General features: G+C 46.6%; 1 protein-coding gene and 1 long non-coding RNA gene across 2 annotated transcripts in view; one reads left to right on the top strand and one right to left on the bottom strand.

Moving 5' to 3' along the window:
- The window catches only part of NBL1 (NBL1, DAN family BMP antagonist), a 23,877-nt gene extending 4,625 nt beyond the window's left edge, over nt 1–19,252 (bottom strand). Inside the window, exons 1-3 of the mRNA XM_075606032.1 lie at nt 18,759–19,252; nt 3,798–3,979; nt 2,914–3,025 (exon numbers count right to left, since the gene is read on the bottom strand). Coding sequence (XP_075462147.1) covers nt 2,914–3,025; nt 3,798–3,967 — 282 coding nt within the window. The 5' untranslated portion in view covers nt 3,968–3,979; nt 18,759–19,252. The remainder of the gene's footprint in view (nt 1–2,913; nt 3,026–3,797; nt 3,980–18,758) is intronic.
- LOC142497756 (uncharacterized) lies at nt 19,008–21,642 on the top strand. The gene is made up of 2 exons (XR_012802316.1): nt 19,008–19,213; nt 20,528–21,642. It is a non-coding gene; the product is annotated as an uncharacterized LOC142497756 (long non-coding RNA).
- The last annotated feature ends 36 nt before the right edge of the window (nt 21,643–21,678 follow it).

Here is a 21,678-nt window from a genome sequence, read left to right as displayed (position 1 = left end):
CTGCCACCTATGTCGCCTAGTGGTAGCACCGGCCCTGGGACCTTAGTCTAGCTCTATAAGGTGTTAAATGTAAACCCTGCTCCATCTTTGTTACCCCTTTTTGGGCATCATCTCCACTTTTTCTATATCCTTTTTGAGGTGAGGTCAGATCAGCAAAGTGTGACCGAAACCTCCTTTCTGCTGAGGACCAGAAGGTGGCAATCCTGGGTGTATGCAGGCTCAGTGTATGGTGTATGCAGGCTCAGTGTATGGTGTATGCAGGCTCAGTGTATGGTATATGCAGGCTCAGTGTATGGTGTATGCAGACTCAGTGTATGGTGTATGCAGGCTCAGTGTATGGTGTATGCAGACTCAGTGTATAGTGTATGCAGGCTCAGTGTATGGTGTATGCAGGCTCAGTGTATGGTGTATGCAGGCTCAGTGTATGGTGTATGCACTCAGTGTATGGTGTATGCCGGCTCAGTGTATGGTGTATGCAGGCTCAGTGTATGGTGTATGCAGGCTCAGTGTATGGTGTATGCAGGCTCAGTGTATGGTGTATGCAGGCTCAGTGTTTGCAGGCTCAGTGTATGGTGTATGCAGGCTCAGTGTATGATGTATGCAGGCTCAGTGTATGGTGTATGCAGGCTCAGTGTATGGTGTATGCAGGCTCAGTGTTTGCAGGCTCAGTGTATGGTGTATGCAGGCTCAGTGTATGGTGTATGCAGGCTCAGTGTATGGTGTATGCAGTCACAGTGTATGGTGTATGCAGGCTCAGTGTATGGTGTATGCAGGCTCAGTGTATGGTGTATGCAGGCTCAGTGTATGGTGTATGCAGGCTCAGTGTATGGTGTATGCAGGCTCAGTGTATGGTGTATGCAAGCTCAGTGTATGGTGTATGCAGGCTCAGTGTATGGTGTATGCAGGCTCAGTGTATGGTGTATGCAGGCTCAGTGTATGGTGTATGCAGGCTCAGTGTATGGTGCATGCAGGCTCAGTGTATGGTGCATGCAGGCTCAGTGTATGGTGCATGCAGGCTCAGTGTATGGTATATGCAGGCTCAGTGTATGGTGTATGCAGGCTCAGTGTATGGTGTATGCAGTCTCAGTGTATGGTGTATGCAGGGTCAGTGTATGGTGTATGCAGGCTCAGTGTATGGTGTATGCAGGCTCAGTGTATGGTGTAGGCAGGCTCAGTGTATGATGTATGCAGGCTCAGTGTATGGTGTATGCAGGCTCAGTGTATGGTGTATGCAGGCTCAGTGTATGGTGTATGCAGGCTCAGTGTATGGTGTATGCAGGCTCAGTGTATGGTGTAGGCAGGCTCAGTGTATGATGTAGGCAGGCTCAGTGTATGGTGTATGCAGGCTCAGTGTATGGTGTATGCAGGCTCAGTGTATGGTGTATGCAGGCTCAGTGTATGGTGTATGCAGGCTCAGTGTATGATGTATGCAGGCTCAGTGTATGATGTATGCAGGCTCAGTGTATGGTGTATGCAGGCTCAGTGTATGGTGTATGCAGGCTCAGTGTATGGTGTATGCAGGCTCAGTGTATGGTGTATGCAGTCTCAGTGTATGGTGTATGCAGGCTCAGTGTATGGTGTATGCAGTCACAGTGTATGGTGTATGCAGGCTCAGTGTATGCAGGCTCAGTGTATGGTGTATGCAGGCTCAGTGTATGGTGTATGCAGGCTCAGTGTATGGTGTATGCAGTCTCAGTGTATGGTGTATGCAGTCTCAGTGTATGGTGTATGCAGTCACAGTGTATGGTGTATGCAGGCTCAGTGTATGCAGGCTCAGTGTATGGTGTATGCAGGCTCAGTGTATGATGTATGCAGGCTCAGTGTATGGTGTATGCAGGCTCAGTGTATGATGCAGGCTCAGTGTATGGTGTATGCAGGCTCAGTGTATGGTGTATGCAGGCTCAGTATATGGTGTATGCAGGCTCAGTGTATGGTGTATGCAGGCTCAGTGTATGGTGTATGCAGGTAGGTAAGAGGAGGGGAGAAACAAGGACATTGGAGCACAGCAAAAAGACAGGCTGGCGGCAGTGACTGCGTGCAAAAGCTTTATTCCGGCAACATTGCCATTAAAAACAGGACAGGTTCTCTGACGCGTTTCGTCTAAGAGACTTTTTCAAAGAGTCTTTGAAAAAGTCTCTTAGACGAAACGCGTCAGAGAACCTGTCCTGTTTTTAATGGCAATGTTGCCGGAATAAAGCTTTTGCACGCAGTCACTGCCGCCAGCCTGTCTTTTTGCTGTGCTCCAATGTCCTTGTTTCTCCCCTCCTCTTACCTACCTGCTCTGGGACGGATGCACGCTCCAGGAGAGCAGCGGTGAGGCCCCCTCCTCTGGAACGGACAGCCATCAGGCACTACACGAGCCAGCTACACGAGTCCCTGCACTCCCTGCTCGAGGACCCGCCGGGAACACGTGATCCGCCACAGAAGGAACCGCCGGATGGGAGAAGCACTCCGGTCAGGTTAGAGATCATTTTCTTACACGGCTATCCAGATTGTGCCTTATTGTGCCCAAAAGAAGTTATTATCTCCTATCTAGGGGTACACACTCCGCTGCTCTCCTCTATCACCTCAAACATTGGCAAATCTGCCCTACCACTGCTACACTGAGGATTAAACAGTCCCCAATACCGACACCAATTTGAAGCACCACATTAGGGGTTTATTCCCTTATCTACCTATGGTGTATGCAGGCTCAGTGTATGGTGTATGCAGGCTCAGTGTATGATGCAGGCTCAGTGTATGGTGTATGCAGGCTCAGTATATGGTGTATGCAGGCTCAGTGTATGGTGTATGTATGTAACTCAGACACTCGAACGAGCTCCTACGTTTGCGAGGCTCGGGTTTCGAACCCACGAAACCTGCTCATCCTTATTAATTGCAGCTGTTGCTGTCCTCACCCGGACAGATACGTACCACGTCCCACATGGACTTGGCCGGCATACAGGAGTCACAGTGCACCAGGGACTCTGTAGACTGGGGGAAGGTGTTGGGGACGCTGTAGCTGAAGCACTGTCCCAAGCAGGCCCTGAAAGCAATCAGAAATCAGCCTGAGGGACAAAAGGCACAACTGGAAGGGCGGCAAAACTCTGGTGCTAACACATGATCCCCCCCCTCACCCCCCCAGGGTGTGTGCTCACATATGATCCCATCTCCCCTTCCCCCCTGGGTGCCTGCTCACACCTGATCCCCCCTGGGTGCCTGCTCACACCTGATCCCCCACCCCCCGGGTGCCTGCTCACACCTGATCCCCCACCCCCGGGTGCTTGCTCACACCTGATCCTCCCCTTCCCCCCCCCGGGTGCCTGCTCACACCTGATCCCCCCCCCCTGGGTGCCTGCTCACACCTGACCCCCCCCCCGGGTGCCTGCTCACACCTGATCTCCCCCTCCCCGGGTGCCTGCTCACACCTGATCCCCCCCCGGGTGCCTGCTCACACCTGATCCTCCCCTTCCCTCCCCGGGTGCCTGCTCACACATGATCCTCCCCTTCCCTCCCTGGGTGCCTGCTCGCACATGATCTTTGCCCCCCCGGTGTCTGCTCAAACATGCCCCCCCCCCCGGTGCCTGCTCACACATGAACCCCCCCCCCCAGCTGCCTGCTCTCACCTGATCCTCCCCCTCCCCCCCCCCCCCCGGGTGCCTGCTCACACATGATCCCTCCCCCCCCCGGGTGCCTGCTCACACATGATCCCCCCCCAGTGCCTGCTCAACCATGATCCCCCCACCCCCCCACCACCCGGTGCCTGCTCACACATGACCCCTTACCCCCTGCATTTATTTCCATCTTGGACATCTCACCTGTTCTGGATGGATTTGGATTCACAGCCGCTGTGTCCCACAATCTGAGTGATGTTCTTGGCTTCGCACCAAGCGCTCTTGTCTGGGAAAAGCGCCAGCTTGTTGATGGGGGGCGGGGCTGCGAAGGTCGCCACTGGGACCAGGGAGCCAATTAGAAACCAGATCATCATCGTCACCTAAAACTGAGTCCACGTTGTAACGTCAGAGATGGGTGCTGGCAGCGACAAAGCTTGCTTTGCCTCTAAATGATTTCCTGACCTTGGTCACCAACAGGTCAGGTTATCAGGATACCCCTGGTTCATCAAGCGACAGAGAAGCCCAATGCTACATCCAATATGACAAAAATACACAGTAAAATACTTATATATTCTCTTGAAAAAGGGTCATTTAGTTTAACCCTTTGGCCAAAGCATCGTAAGCCTGCGAGCCACGACACGGCAGACCCAGTTTGCATATCCCTGGTTCATCACAGGTGGCTCAATCAGCTGCTCAGTCGAAGACTGGTTTTAAGGGATATCCTTAAAACCTGACCTGTTGCGGGGTCTAGAAGCCTGGAGTTGAGACACCCTGCTGTGATTAGTGCTCCTCTCTAAACTCTACTAATATTAAATCCTGCCTCACCTGCCCCCAACTCCTGCTCCCTAAATCATTCTGTTGCCCCTTTGCCTTTTCTGCTCATCTCATTCCGCCCAGATCCAATCGTGCATTTACGTGTAAGTCTGATTACATTCAACCTTTCCTATCAACTTCTTTAAATTAGCGATCCTGCTTTCCTAGGTTTGAAGCAGGGGGTCTCCGGAGCTGGACTGCGTTCGTTTCAGCTCCTGGGACCGCCTGCTTCCCCGGATACTTCGCTCTGCAGGGGGTGCCGGTATCTCTCTGCAGGTTTAAATGTCCCGGTCATGCGGGCCAATAGGAAGCCGCGAGGGATGATGTCACAGCTTCCTATTGGCCAGCGTGACACAGGACATTTACACAGTGCCATTTCGATAGCCCCATCAAGCACCGTCCAGCAACGCCTTCCGAGATAAGTTTCTCAGGAACCAGGGGGTCAGTGGAGCTGAAATTAAAACAGTTCCTCTCCAGAGACCCCCTGCTTCAAATCTTTAACTCTAAAAAAAAAGGACAGCGGGACTTTAATAGAAGTCTTTTAAGGGCTGAAGAAGTTGGTAATCTCTCCACCTTTGAAGGTGACCCCAGTGTGAAAACCAATGCCAAGCTCCCCCCTGTGACCTTGGGCAAGTCCCTTTATCTCCCTGTACCTCAGGCAACACAATTAGATTGTAAGCTCTGCAGGGGAAAGCACTGGTGCATGCAAAATTCGATGTACAGCACTGTGTAAACCGTCATACGCTATAAACTAAACAAATATTATTATTATTATTATTACGTTTCAGAGTTTTTTCATCACCAAGGGAATAATGCTGCTTTTGCACTTCTCTGTCTCCTCGCCTCATATTCACAATGTGTTGCTGCTTCTACCTCTCAATCCATAATAAACATCTCGCAGAAACCATTACCATTACAAAAAAAACATTTTACATATAAAATAACTTAACACTGCAGTCAATCACCCAACTAGAATACACCATACAAACAACCATAGGGTTGTTAAAAGAGGATAATTATCTATTCACATTGTGGTGTAGTACTTAGAGCAGGGGACTGATATATCGAGGGTTCAATTCCCCGGCAGCACTGCACTCAAGCAAACGTTTATTGTGGCTCTATTCACTGTCATTGGTCAGAGAAGGGTCATGTGATCCTCCTCTGCACTTGAAAGTCAAATTGAACTGTCTCCCCAAGCACGTGGATGCAGCTTGATGAAGCAGGGAGAGAGCTGCAGATGCCGGGTAAGTCCTTGCAGAACCCCTGATCACGGCGGCCATTTTCCCCCCCGTGATCCCGGTTATAACGTGGTCTCATTATGTGGACCCCGAGCACCACGTTATAACGGGGTTCAACTGTATTACTAAAGGAAACAAGGCTAAGTACCTTCCCAGCGTAGGAGTGAGAGCTACTGAGAGAAGAAGCACAGAGTAACTATATTATTTGCCACCAGTTAGTGTCTGAAGTAGTCTGTTTTGTATGGCGAGCATTATCAACGAATGTGAATAAAGCTCTTTGTACTATAAAAGTTCCTGGCGCCCATCCTTATTCCATCAGCATATCTTCGTCCAGCCTGCGCGGACCCAGCACAGGTAAAAAGGACTGAGAAAAGCCCTTTACATTGTCAACTCCTAAGAGCCGAGCAAAGAAGGTTACATAAATTGTGTCCGTAATCTTCTCTACCATGGGATCGACCGCTTTACAGCATATTGAAGCCTTCATCGTAAGAAGAGTATTTCCTGTATCTTTCTACAAAGCCCCAAAAAGTCTATTTACAGAAACGTCCAGGAGAGGTCTCACTGCACTGAGTCCAAGTTCTCCGTCCGCTTTTGTTTCTTACCTAAGTATAAGCACAGATCAATAGCTGTTGCCTAACCACTCACCCAGTTTATCCCCAAGTGTTCTTGCCTTACACACCGTCCTTTCAGGGGACAGACCCACCATCCTTTCAAAGATGCTCTCCCACCACAAATCGTTTTGTTACAAACTTTTAGAAGGACTCGGCGTTCAGTTTTCACCTTTGAAATTTCTCCATAGGAATTATTTGTATCGTCGTTTATATATAATCTCATCACTATCTGAGCTCCCAGCAATGAACTACAGAGCAAAGTCCCCTCTTCTTAGGAGAGGAAATAGCAGCCAGTCTTAACACTCCTTTGCAATTGTGTCTGGCAGACTTGCCGGAGAAAGAATGGACAGAATACCTGCAGCTACCATAAAACGGTACATCCCCAAAAAGGAATTCATTTTTATCTCTGCAGCCAGTGCTGGGAAAAGCACTGGCAAAAATGGAGGAAAGAGGAATAAACAGTCTAATGCACTGGTTTCCAAACTTTTTTGGTTAAGGAACCCTAAGTGAAATTCTGAGGAACCCCAACCCTCTCTAATAGCGCGTCTGAGATCAGAATCATTGTAAGGAATCCCAAACCTTTCTAATAGCGCGTCCGAGATCAGATGCATTGTAAGGAACCCCAACCCTCTCTAATAGCGCGTCTGAGATCAGAATCATTGTAAGGAACCCCAACTCTCTCTAATAGCGTGTCAGAGATCAGATGCATTGTAAGGAACCCCAACCCTCTCTAATAGCGCGTCAGAGATCAGATGCATTGTAAGGAACCCCAACCCTCTCTAATAGCGCGTCAGAGATCAGATACATTGTAAGGAACCCCAACCCTCTCTAATAGCGCGTCTGATATCAGATGCATTGTAAGGAACCCCAACCCTCTCTAATAGCGCGTCTGAGGTCAGATGCATTGTAAATTCTTCTGTATTTGATACAATTTTAAATTGACCAGAACATTGCAGGGAACCCTTTAGGGAGGCCCAGGGAACCCAAGGGTTCCCAGGTACTCTGATCGAAAAACAGAGTTCTAATGTATAATAAATATTATTAGACATCTCTCATAAGAATGCATCAGACACTATATATAGAGGGCAACGATAAACATGGCCCTTAAACGTACCCCAAAAAGGGGAGACGATACAATGTCAATGCTGATTAGTGCTAAATACAAGTTTGGATGGATATTACAACAAATAGTAGCACAAAATGTATTGAAACCTTGTCCCCTTGTCTTTATTGACACAATGACAGGGTCATCTCTTCTCAAGTAGCAGTAAGCCAGTACAAGATAGGCAGTAAAGTGCCTGGTAATACACACAATCACGACCAAGCTACCTTTTATGAAATTTTAAACCCAAATGCTATGGTAAGATCAAAAGTAGAGTATCAATTACCAGTAGAATATTCCCATCCAGCAAGTCCAGAGAAGTGTGCAATGACTGCCCATGATATTTTCTAACTAGACATTTAACAAATAAGAGGAAGATCTTGTGCAAATAGATGTTAGGCTGCGCTTATAGTATCTTGCGACGGCGACGCAACGTCGCTCCAAAACAAATTAATCTACTCCGTCGCAAGCACTTATAGTAAGCGCGACGGAGCGACGTCTAAAAATTTGGAGCCGGGTAAATTTGATTTTTTAGAGACAGTCGGCACATGTGACTGTCTCTAAACCAATCAAATTGCGCGGCCCGCCCCCTTTAGTGACGTCACTGGCGACCGTCGCTAAAAAAACAAATGAGAACTTTCGCTGGTGGCGACGGGTGACGTGATCGTTGGCGTCGCCGTCGCAAGCACTATAAGCGCGGCCTTACACAGGGCTGCAGATCTGAAACTAATGCACAGTAACCCACTTCAAACATCAACAGAGAAACCCACACCAAGGAAGGAGATGTAGGTTATTGCTGTGCGTTAGAGCAGGCTAAGCTACTTCCTACCAGGCTTACGGGGGTCACTTGTTCTTCCACGCTTGTTATATACTCTTCCATTCTGTTTTGACCCTGTTCCTAGGCCACCTATATTGACGATTGTTCCAACTGGTATTTACCCAGCGTTAGGTATATAGGTCAACATAGGAGAGCTCCTGGTATGGAGACTTGAAAGGAATATGTGGGACATCTCTAAGTCTTCTATGAATGTGTATTGGCACGAGGGAACTTTTATCAAGGATAAAATGAAAAGAGCACCGTAATCAGGTCATCGTCGTGGAGTACTTCTGGTGAACATGGGAGGTGGTCACTATGGCTCTTATTCAATATGCTGTGAAGCCGTTTCCCACTGCTGGAGAAGATTTGAGTCCATTTCACTTGAATGAAGCTGGTCTCTTCTCCAGCACTGGGAAGACATCTTCACAGCATATGGAATAACGGGCCGAGGATGTTAGGGGCTAGATTAAACCCCCACAGGGTTAACATGTGGACATGAGTTAGAGGCCAGTATGGGCAAACAGAGCGCAGATTGAGCATGGGATAACTGGCAATGGTGTGCACGGTCAAACTGGCTGGCAGAAGGTGCGTTGGTGGCATGTACGGGATGCCCAGGGTCAGCGTGTTGCGCGGGAAGGTTTGCTGTAAGTGCTTACTGTCTGAAAATGATTTGCAGGTGTAAAGACAGGGGAATGTGAGTACAGTACCTGCACATTACCCCCACTCCTGAGAAACCCTACCCATTCAAGTATAGACAGCTTCGTCCTTCACATCTCTTCCAATGCATCTCATCCTCGCTCCACACGCAGGAGAAAAAAAAATGTACTTCAGCCTGGGGGATGGAATTCACCTTGGCTTCACATGAAGGGATTTTTACTATCTCTAAATCTACAAGACAAGCGTCCCTGTGGTGAAACTTCCCCGAGAGCAGCAGTGAAAATCCAGACGGGGCTTAAAAACCAAAGCAACGTATTACAAACTCCCTGGGAAGCAAAGGGGTAAAACGGTGATAAATGTTAGCAACGATAGAGAAGGTATTGCAGGGCTAAGAGGTTTTTTTTTTTTTTTTTTTGCTGCTAGTAACGTCCTCTAAAGTTATATAGTACATTTAACCTCGTCGTTCCCAGAAGGGCCTTCTGAGCCATCATCAAAGACTCTTCTGAGTTCTGGAGTTGGTTGGTGGGTACTTTTGACCTGCTTTAGTCCTCTGCAGAACTACGCAGATATTGAAAGATGCTTCTTTATTTAAACGATATGCATATGTCCTACCACAGTTATCATATATTTAATACAGGATAGCTATTTTATCTGCATATGTATTTATTTATGCAATGTGTTACCAGGAAGTAATGCATTGAGAGTTACCTCGCGTTTTCAAGTACGTCCTGAGCGCAGATTTATAACAATACATGGTTACATTAAAATAACAGGGTTATACAGTCAATTCACAGACATGTCATAGTCATTTGCATTTGCATAGGCATCCTATATAAACTATATGATTACGGTTGTAGGATATATGCGTATCTTTTACATCAAGAAGCATCTTTCAACACTACATATAAATATATATTGAGTTTACAGTATTACAATCACACATTCTTCTTTAACCCAGGCTGTGCTGGGAAAGCTGTGTAATGCGGCAGGTATAAGCTTATAGGGGGCTCCATGTTAAAATGGATATGAAGCAAAAGGTGACACTGTGTGCTCATTTGCATGTCGTTACCCAGAATCCATGGCTGCAATGGAAGCACTGAATGCTAAGAGATAATGGGGAAAGGCAGGGATGCAGACCTGTCAGGCGTGAATGTGCTCACACGCGGTATTTTCACTTACTCAGCATTACAATATAATATACTTTAGTAGCACCTTTGAGTTCTTAAATGTACAAAATGTATCCCAAAAGGTTGATGGTGTTTAGAAAAGTAAAATATCCGCGTTAACAAACGAGTTTCATGGAACCGCAGGAATTCTCACACGAAACACCAGCGACCGTACCCGGCCAAACATTGGCACACTGAATCCCATGGGGGGGGTGACCTGCACCCCACCTCCTGAATCAGTCCCATTCCCCCCGCTCTCCCCGTCCTCTGCAGCAACCCAATGACAAGGTATTACATATAAATGCTGCGTGGTGACGTTCAACATTCAATAAACTTGGAGGATGTCACACCGGGTTCTTTCGTCGTCCTGTCCTTCAGGTGCAATCTGCTCATATACAGTATAATGATATGCATTACCTGATTATATCCTCGGGAAAGTAGGTATTCAATATTTAGTGCAATACAACCTGTAAGGCTTTTCAACCTCAATTCTAACAACTAGCTTGCGGCAGACATATAGTCCCATATAGGGACGCAACTCACCCATATAATACTTTGCGAGGAAACTGGTAATGTTAGAACATATTGTGTCTAATGACCTATACATCTTATACTATATTAGTGAAAGCACTGTATGTTTGCCTGCCTGCCTGCATGCATGCATGCCAGCCTGCCTGCCTGGATGTCCGGTGTCCCTAGGGGAAATCTCATTGGTCCCTTGGTCCGCCCCCGCACACCTCTCATTGGCCTGAGGCGGAGTGACGGGCCAAAGGACACACAGGGACACACACACACAGGGACACACACACACAGGGACACACACTCTCCCCCGTCAGTTGGACCGCAGCTCACCTTCCACCCCCCCCCCCTCCTCTCCCGGTGCCCCTCCTCTCCCGGTGCCCCTCACTCTCCCGGTGCCCCTCACTCTCTCCCCCCTCCCCACCTCACCCAAATCCCCACGCTCCGCAACATCCCCAGCCGCACCATCACCCTCACCGTGCGCCGCGGAGGAAGCGCGGCCCTGCTGCTCAGCAGCAAACTCCAGGCTCTTCCCCCCTCACGGCGCGGCCCTCCTGCTCTCCCCCTCACGTGCGCCGCTACCGGAGAGGGGAAGCGGCGCGGGACTCCCCATCACGTGCGCCGATACCGGAGAGGGGAAGCGTCGCGGGACTCCCCATCACGTGCGCCGCTACTGGAGAGGGGAAGCGGCGCGGGACTCCCCATCACGTGCGCCGCTACCGGAGAGGGGAAGCGCGGCGCGGGACTCCCCCTCACGTGCGCCGCTACCGGAGAGGGGAAGCGCGGCGCGGGACTCCCCCTCACGTGTGACGCTACCGGAGAGGGGAAGCGCGGCGCGGGACACCTGCCACTCTTGCCCCCCCCCAGCTTCCCGAACTCACCTCCTGCCCCAGCCAGATGCCACGGGGTCAAGGTAAGTCACACACCGTCTCCCACCCACGCACTGTCACCCAGTCACCCACACACCCACCCAGTCACTTTCACCCACTCAGTCACCCACTCAGTCACTCACTCAGTCACCCACTCAGTCACTCACTCAGTCACCCACCCACTCAGTCACCCACCCACTCAGTCACCCACCCACTCAGTAACCCACCCACCCACTCACTTAGTCACCCAAAAAATCACTTAGTCACCCACCCACTCACTCAGTCACCCACCCACTCAGTCACCCACCCACTCACTCAGTCACCCACCCACTCACTCAGTCACCCACTCAGTCACCCACCCACACACCCACCCAGTCACCCACTCAGTCACCCACACACCCACCCAGTCACCCACCCAGTCACTTTCACCCAGTCACCCACTTTCACCCAGTCACCCACCCACCCACTCAGTCACCCACCCACTCACTCAGTCACCCACTCACTCAGTCACCCACTCAGTCACCCACCCACACACCCACCCAGTCACCCACCCAGTCACTTTCACCCAGTCACCCACTTTCACCCACCCACTCAGTCACCCACCCACTCAGTCACCCACTCAGTTACCCACCCATTCAGTCACCCAGTCACCCATTCAGTCAGTCACCCATTCAGTCAGTCACCCAGTCACCCACCCATTCAGTCAGTCAGTCACCCACTCACCCACCCAGTCACCCACTCACCCACCCAGTCAGTCACCCACTCACCCACCCAGTCAGTCACCCACTCACCCACCCAGTCAGTCACCCACTCACCCACCCAGTCAGTCACCCACTCACCCACCCAGTCAGTCACCCACTCACCCACCCAGTCACCCACTCACCCACCCAGTCAGTCACTCACCCACCCAGTCAGTCACCCACCCACCCAGTCACCCATTCACCCACCCAGTCAGTCTCCCACTCACCCACCCAGTCAGTCTCCCACTCACCCACCCAGTCAGTCTCCCACTCACCCACCCACCGACCCAACTCACCCACCCAACCACCGACCCAAAGTCACCCACTGACCCAAAGTCACCCACCCACTGACCCAAAGTCAAACCGACCCAAAGTCACCCACCCACCGACCCAAAGTCACACACCCACCGACCCAAAGTCACACACCCACCGACCCAAAGTCAAACCGACCCAAAGTCACCCACCCACCGACCCAAAGTCACCCACCCACCGACCCAAAGTCAAACCGACCCAAAGTCACCCACCCACTCAGTCACCCACCCACTCAGTCAAGTGTCACACACCCACCCAGTCACCCACACACTCAGTCAACTCAGTCACCCACCTAGCTGTCAAGGGGGGGGGGGGGAAGCCTAACCCTGTCGTACGCCCCCCCAAAATTATATCCCGGGCAACGCCGGGTCTCTCAGCTAGTTGTAAATATATATGGAAGCATACGTTTTAATTGTTTCTAATAAATGGTTCATTCCGTCTAACAATTAAATGTCAGTATGGGAAATGCAAACTGCAAACTTTGGGGAAAAAGGGACTTCTATGGCGCGTGGAAAGTTAATACATATACGGAATACTCTGTGAAAGCAAACGGGTTTTTCAGTATTCAGTATATGTATTAATTGTCCAAACGCCATAGAAGTCCCTTTTTTCCCAAAATTTCCATAATCTGGTTTCCCAAGAAAACCAGTCAGACTTTTTAGGCAATATATGGACTAAAATGGAATTGGACACATTATATTGTATTATTGCACTGTTCATATTTCGTGGTATATTTATGTCCAACCACGAACACTAAATATTGACACTTAAATTCAAGTTTAACTAGCGCCTTTTACACTCATTTTCACCCCACGGTGTACTGCGACTGTCATATATTTTGATTTAAAGTCATCCTTTTCTTCTGCATCGCGTATTATAAATGACTCCGACAGTGACAGAGCGGTTGAGCAAACCACACACGAAAACAATTCCAGTTTCTTACTGTGTACAATGTTTGCAAAATAAGCTTCATGAAGTGTTGTTAACCCCTTCTGCATTCCGTTGCTGGTCCCCTCTGGCAGCACTAGGGTTAAATTGACGGGGGGGGGGGGGGGGGGGGAAGGGGGAGACAATGCAGATCACCCGGCCTGGTACAGCTGCCAGGGAATTTTCTGCTGTTGATCCAATCACAAGTGGAATATTCACTGGGGCGTAACCGGTGTTTGGAACACAAGTTCCATTGGTGTGTCCCAGCAGGGTGGTCATTTATGATTGGCTGTCAGTGCTGGCCCACGAAGGAGTTGGAAGTGGCTATGTTTTGTATTGCTGTAGGTGTGCAGCGATAAAGGCGGCACCGGTATAACTGCCAGCGTGTTAGGTGGACCGCACCTGTGGCAATCCTAGGAAATAAGACATGTTCTGTGCACGGCCGTGTAAACTTTCCAAGTGTTCCCTGGCCATGCCAACCCAAAGATACATGGACGGCAACTCAAGCGCGTTCTTTCCATTTGCAATAATCCCCAGCCGTTTAACGGCAATATGCTTTCCAATCTCCTGTTATTAGAGTAGCTCTGGGACGGGGAATCCGGTACGGAGTTCAGAGCTGCCAGAGGCAGGTTGCTGCTTTCACAGCCTTTTTATTTTAGCCTTTAATAAAATATATATATATATATATATATATATATATACTAGCTGATATACCCGGCGTTGCCCGGAGGCAGGGAGGGGGGGAATGCAGCTGCCTATTATCAGGCTGTTGTAAAGCATGGGTCAAAAGTGGCATTAAAAAGTAGTGACACACTTTTGACAATGTATGATAAGTTTATTATATAAACACAGAAAACGGGGATGGTCCTTTTTTTTAAAACATCCTATTTTCATTACCAGGTATGTGCAGGTTTAGATTTAGAATGAAAGAGCCTCAAGCGCAGGGGCGGCCAACTCCAGTCCTCAAGGGCCACCAACGGGTCCGATTTTCAGGAAACCTTTGCTTCAGCGCAGGTGGCTCAATCAGTGACGGATTGAGCCACCTGTGATGAAGCAGGATCCGATTGAGCCACCAGTGCTGAAGCAGAGACTGATTGAGCCACCTGTGCTGAAGCAGGGATATCCTGAAAACCTGACCTGTTGATGGCCCTTGAGGACTGGAGTTAGCCACCTACTGCTCTAAACTAACAGGTACAGATTGTGTGAATGAAAACAAGGGATGGAAATAACTCCTGATGCAACGATAAAGAAGAAGGGGCTGTTTTGGGGAAAATAACTATAAATAAGAATTAACATCCCGCAGCTAGTGATAACTAACTTTTGATCCATATATACACACACACACACACACACACACACACACACACACACACACACACACACACACACACACACACACACACACACACACACACACACACACACACACACACACACACACACACACACACACACACACACACTGATCCAGCTTTTTCTGGAGGAAGCGTGTAGACGTTTTTTTTTCTTTCGTAATGCGTTAAAAAAAAGTTCCTGTTTCATCCATCTTATCATTGGGAATAAACCCATTCATAGGGGGGAAAACAGGTGGGATACTTGAGTGATTTCATTAGTGAAACCCAGTTATGGGAATCCTGTAAATGCATCCCAAAGTGAGTGTGCAGGAAGGCAGAAGGAAGGAGGGGCCGGGGGGGGGGGGGGCATAAAAGGAACAGCTGGGGCTGGAAGCCTTTGGTTCTCTTCTACTCCACAGATGTGGATATCACGGGTAATATAGACACTTCTGGGAATTGTACAGGATAATAGGGAACATCTTGGCGTTTAAAGATGCAGACCCAACTAGCCAGAATTGGATTCATGTCACTGATGTCCAGTATGTTTCCTAGGTTCTAACTAGGTGATTGATGCTTTTTAAAGAGAAAACAAATAAGACAAGTATAGGTGTTTTGATATCATTTTTGACCATTTTGACGTTTCCTTTTTGTGTTCGTTTTATTTGCAGTTGAAAGGGATGGAAGGAACAAGAGGCATTAATGCCACTTTCTGTAGAATGTATACAAGGGGACAGGATTAGGACAAAAGCATGTTACACCCTCCGATTAATATATTTACGCACGTTACTTGGATACATTTTCAATATATATATATATATATATATATATATTTTTTTTTTTTTTTTTACATGTTCCACTTAATTATATATATATTTTTAATATCCCATAGTTTTGACCCACTCAAGAATCCATAGTTCAATGCATTCCTGACCCCCTGGGGCACTGATGGGTTAAGCTAGGAGTCATCTAGCACAGGGGGCTCAACTGCGTTCTCAAGTCACCCCAGCGGGTCAGGTTTTCAGGATATTCATGCTTCAGCACAGGTGGCTCAATCAGTCCCTGCTTCAGCACAGGTGGCTCAATCAGTCCCTGCTTCAACACAGGTGGCTCAATCCGAGGCTCAGTCATCGACTGAGCCACCTTTGCTGAAGCTGGGATATCCTGAAAACCTGACCTGTTTAGGGGCTTGCGGACTAGAGTTGAGCACCCCTGGTCTAGCAGTAAAAGGCTCTGGCCTTTAGCGTGGGTGAACCTGCAGTCAGATGCTGGTGATTGGGGGCAAATTCCCAAAACGATTGAGCATGCGCAGTTTGTAAGAGGAATCCGTTGTGCCTGCCATTTCTGTTTCTGCGCTACACACTTAGATTGTAAGCTCTTCGGTGCAGGGACTCCCTTTCCTATTGTTTTCTGCCCGACGCGCTTACTCCCACTACGTGTTATAATATGATGTCACGTGTATCACTGTTGTAAAGCGCTATATAAAGATATACACACATACAGTACGTACGCTATGATAACTACTCACAAATAATGAAATTTCTAGGACAATTCCTTTGCTACCAGAGGGGCCAGCAATACAATGCGCTGGCAGCCAAAGGGTTAACCTCATGTCCATAAATATGCTTTAGTTGTGCACATATATATATATCACGCATGGCGTGCTTAGAAAAGCGCTGAGCATGGAGCGTTCCTGTCCGGGAGAGTGGGGAGGGAAATGAGAGATTTCTTAATATTCTGCAGGCGCATTGTGAGGAGGGGGCTTTTATCACAGGGCAAGTACAAATATCCTACATTTATTGTCTGCATTCATATGCACATCTGGAAGACTTTGTGTTTAATTATTTATAACATTACCATTATGGCATGAACCACGGTGTAGTTGGGAAGCGGCCTGAAACCCCCCTCACATTCTTTTTGTATTTCTACATACAGAGCAATAAATCCTGTTTTTGTTTTTTTGTTTTAAAGACGCACCATAATATAAATAGTTTAATAGCATTGGTATTATATGTGGTGCTATACACAGTACAATGTACAGGCATAATCAACTTTTGCTCTGCACAGTTTACAATCTCATTGTATTAGAGTGTATATTTAGTGAGGTGTACGAGTGTATATTTAGTGAGGTGTACGAGTGTATATTTAGTGAGGTGTACGAGTGTATATTTAGTGAGGTGTACGAGTGTATATTTAGTGAGGTGTACGAGTGTATATTTAGTGAGGTGTACGAGTGTATATTTAGTGAGGTGTATATTTTGTGATGTACATGAGTGTATATTTAGTGAGTTATATGAGTGTATATTTAGAGATGTGCATGAGTGTATATTTAGTGAGGTGCATGAGTGTATATTTAGTGTTGTGTACGAGTGTATATTTAGTGAGGTGTATATTTAGTGAGGTGCATGAGTATATTTAGAGATGTGCATTAGTGTATATTTAGTGAGGTGCATGAGTGTATATTTAGTGAAGTGCATGAGTATACATTTAGAGATGTGCATGAGTGTATATTTAGTGAGGTGCATGAGTATACATTTAGAGATGTGCATGAGTGTATATTTAGTGAGGTGCATGAGTATACATTTAGAGATTTGCATGAGTGTATATTTAGTGAGGTGCATGAGTGTATATTTAGTGAGGTGCATGAGTATATTTAGAGATGTGCATGAGTGTATATTTAGTGAGGTGCATGAGTATACATTTAGAGATGTGCATGAGTGTATATTTAGTGAGGTGCATGAGTGTATATTTAGAGATGTGCATGAGTGTATATTTAGAGATGTGCATGAGTGTATATTTAGAGATGTGCATGAGTGTATATTTAGTGAGGTGCATGAGTGTATATTTAGAGATGTGCATGAGTGTATATTTAGAGATGTGCATGAGTATACATTTAGAGATGTGCATGAGTGTATATTTAGTGAGGTGCATGAGTGTATATTTAGTGAGGTGCATGAGCGTATATTTAGTGAGGTGCATGAGTATACATTTAGAGATGTGCATGAGTATACATTTAAAGATGTGCATGAGTGTATATTTAGTGAGGTGCATGAGTGTATATCTACTGATGTATATAGAAGGTTATATAGACACAATGGATGACCCTGAAAATTCTATAAACTACTATAAATTAGACAAAGTGATATGTCAAGGTGCAAAGACTCACACCCACTTCAGAGATAGTGCTGGACCACTTCCCCCAGATCTTGCACTTTGCTGAATACTTATCTCTGCATATACCTGCTCATTATTTTATTAAATTCCTGGCTTGAAGCCTTTCCTCCCAGCTACTAGAATTGTTTAAATTACCATACACATCCTGCATGTGAAAATCCTGCATACAGCAGCTCTGTGGGCAGAAGTTTAACTTGCTAAGCAAATCACACATGGGCATTTCGGACGCGTTTCATATGCTGATTTATGTTGAGTGGATGGGTTTAACCCTTTTGCTGCTGCAGAGTCCAGGACCCTTCCATGGTAACCGGGATGGGCAACCCGTTCAGTGCCACAAATGCCGGCAATGCATTGCAAAGACAGCTCCTGGCTAAGAAGGGGTTAATATCCACCTAATATTGCTGAGAGGAGTATCTCAAGCAGGGAACGTTTGGGGACGAGACTGATGACAATTTGTTGTTACATAGCACTGCCAGCGTACAGTGCCCTGTGTGCACAGAACAATACCCATACAAAAAAACCCTACTCCAAAGAGCTTACAATCTAAGCTGTTTGGTGCCAGGGGCACATGGAGATAAAAGAAAGTAGTGCCAGATAACAAATGTGTCCCAAGTCAAAGGCCAGCACATTTACAATAAGACTACTCTTGATATGGGATAATGTCCATTTTAGAAGGCATAGGTGAGATCTTGGAAAGGAAACTCGCAATGTACAGATGAGATTGTGAGAGAGATTGGGTCAGTTATTGTGTGGCTATGAAACCGGTCTGCCTGTCCATAACTAGGTGTTATCTAGAAGCAAGGTGGGTCAGATATAGGAACCTAAAGTCCATGGAGTCCTCCCTAGAAGCTTCTGAGGTTGCGTTTGGAGATAGGTAGCTATAACTTACCAGGAGACCAGGGAATTCCCATACGGTTCTGGTTAGGAGAGGAAATCCATGCAGGGATCTCTCACAGGGCTGGAAAAGAAGATCCCCCCAGGAAGAGATAGAGATTTAAGCAGTGATCCGCTGGGAAAGAGAGCGCTCAATCTTCTGCAGCCAGGAGCATAGAGCAGAGACGTCAGGACTGAGCCCTCCTCTCCAAATAGGGAAATAAGATCCACACACAAAAAAAAAAAAAAGAAAAAAAAACCTCTGCCCACTCCAGGAGGAGAAGGGAAGAAACAAGCAGGCTGTGAGTTCAGCAGCACTGTGGAAGCTGAGGAGGGGAAAGGAGTCCTCTCCAAAAGCCACAGGTACCAGCGTTAGCCCGAAGAGGAGCATGAGAAGCATCCAAGCCAGGTCATCTCAGCCGAGGTCCTCCACCGCAGCCTGCCTTGGATGGACACAGGGGTGAGCAGCAGGTACTGATTGGCAGAGAGAGGCAGGAGGAGGCAGAGGGAGGGGTGGCATCTTCTTGCGGTCTTGTGTCTCAATGCATGACAATTACTTGGTTGACCATGTGAGAATGTAGACCTTGAGAGGGGGAGAGAGATACTGTGTGATAGAGAAATGTATACTCCACTCAAAAGCAAGAGACGGGAGAAGACACAGCACATTCAGGTAAGTGGTCAAAAATAGTATATTTGCACAAACACAGACATTCCCACGGTTTGGGTCTACAAAGGAATCTTCATCAGGGTTATTGATGAAGATTCCTTAGTAGAACCCGTTTCATTGGAATTTCTATTTTTGTTCAAATATACTATTTTTTACCACGTACCTGAATGTGCGGTGTCTTCTTCAGTGTCTTAGGTTTGGGTGAAGTATATCTCTTACCTACCTATGATATATGCCCTTACTTAATTTGCTAAAGTGTGCTAATGAACAATATAGCAGTGTTTTTCAACAGGGATTCCTAGTAGCCCTTGTGTTCCCTGCAATTTTCAGGTCATTTGAAAATTATACCAAATAGAGAAGAATTTACAATGCATCTGATCTTAGACACTTATTAGAGAGGGTTGGGGTTCCTTACAATGCGTCTAATCTCATTATATAATTATAGGGTTCCTAAACCAAAAAAAACCTGAAAACCACTGCAGAGTATATATCAACATATATATCTTATTCTTCACTAAACTCTCAGTTGTCTGAATATCTTCTGAGAAGAGCTTTAATTTAATTTTTATTTGCTTTAACTCAAAGCCAATGACAAAGAAGCCCAATGCTACATCCAATATGACAAAAATATACAGTAAAATACTTATATATTCTCTTGAAAAAGGGTCATTTAATTCCCAGGGGGTTCAGGGGTTCCCAAAAAGAGCTTGCTGGGGTTTTGAATGTTTTGTTTAACTCAAAGCCAATCAGAGTTAGGGAATTAACATATATAACATGCTTCTATAACTACTACTAAACTACACACAGTAGACCAGATGAATGTTTGTATCAGATATAAATAATCTATCCATTGCATGCATAGTGTCTACTTTAAAAAAAAAGATTACATAATCCAGGCACTCGGACATTTTTGCAGGTGCATTACATCAACCACAAAATGTAAGAGACAAATTTATTGGTTATACAGTTTACATCAGGGATTATGGCCCCATATTTACCAATAAGTGCCAAGATGTAAGGCACTTTATGGCTTAGCATCTTTAAGTAAATATAACCTCGGTCCAGCTCTGCCAGTTGCTGTTATGCCAATAATGCAGAATTAATCTATTTTAAATTAGGCCACAAGCACCAATGGCATTAAGAAATTAAGAGTTTGCACAAAGAGCTGCTAAAATGAAGCATGGACTGCATCGTAAAACTTTGGAAAGACTAAAAGATCTCAACATGCGCAGCTTGGAAGAGACGGTAACACGGGACGGGAGGGGGAAGAGGTATGATATAAACTGTCAAATACAACAATTGCAAGGTACAGGAGGGGAGCTGGCTTGATAGAGACGTTATGAGGTCATGCTCTGAAACTGGAGATTCAAAGCAAATGTGAGGAAGTCCTTCTTCATGGAAAGTGTGATGGATTCAAGGAAAATCCTCCAAAGAGGTGATGGAGGTTAATGCAGGAAGGGGACAATTCTATATCGTCAGGAATAGCCATTGGGGTCATTTTTGTCTGAAAATCCCCATGGACTTTAGAGTGTTTTGTTTTTAGCCCAAGTGGCTACTTATGGTCAATATAGAATAAGGCCCTACCCTAAATATGAAAGAAAGCCATGGATCTGATGGGGTGTAAGATTTCCCAACATATACGAAAATAGTCAGACTAGATTGGTTCTTAAGACTTAAAATACATATGATTTAGTTTACACGAGCAATGAAAGATTTGTGAATCAACGTTTAATTTCTAATCACCCCAGTTTTACACCATTGACCATTGTTAATGAGTAAGGATGTTGCAAGTATTCCCAGTTCCTTCATCTTCGATTCTAGAGAGCTACAAAGCTCCATCCAACACTTGAACCCAATGCTGGTGCCCGACCCCTAGGACTCTGTGCAGTGATAAAGGGGAGTTTCTCGCTGCACTGAGAAATTCCAACACCTCAAACCACCTTACTTTTTGTTCCACTTCAGAGCAAGAATAAGTTGTAATTATTAAATGGCATCTAAAAAGGTGAAAAATGCAGGAAAGGAGGAAGAAATGGATGAACGGAAGAGAAAACATGTCCTACAGACTAACGCAGTCTGTGGATGGAATAGAAAGTAAACCGTGCTCTGGCAGCAAGGGGGTTAATGCTATGTACTGCAATAAAGTGGACCGGCCCAATTTAAGGTAACATTGTACTTTTGTGTTGGATTAAAGTCTTTCCTTTTGTGTTGGATTAAAGTCTTTAACAGTCAACAAGGTATTAACTTGTATTCAAGTGAATTTAAGTTATGC

This window comes from Ascaphus truei, chromosome 6, assembly GCF_040206685.1.
Source record: "Ascaphus truei isolate aAscTru1 chromosome 6, aAscTru1.hap1, whole genome shotgun sequence".
NCBI classification, from domain to species: domain Eukaryota; kingdom Metazoa; phylum Chordata; class Amphibia; order Anura; family Ascaphidae; genus Ascaphus; species Ascaphus truei.
This window is presented reverse-complemented; position numbering and strand designations above follow the sequence as displayed.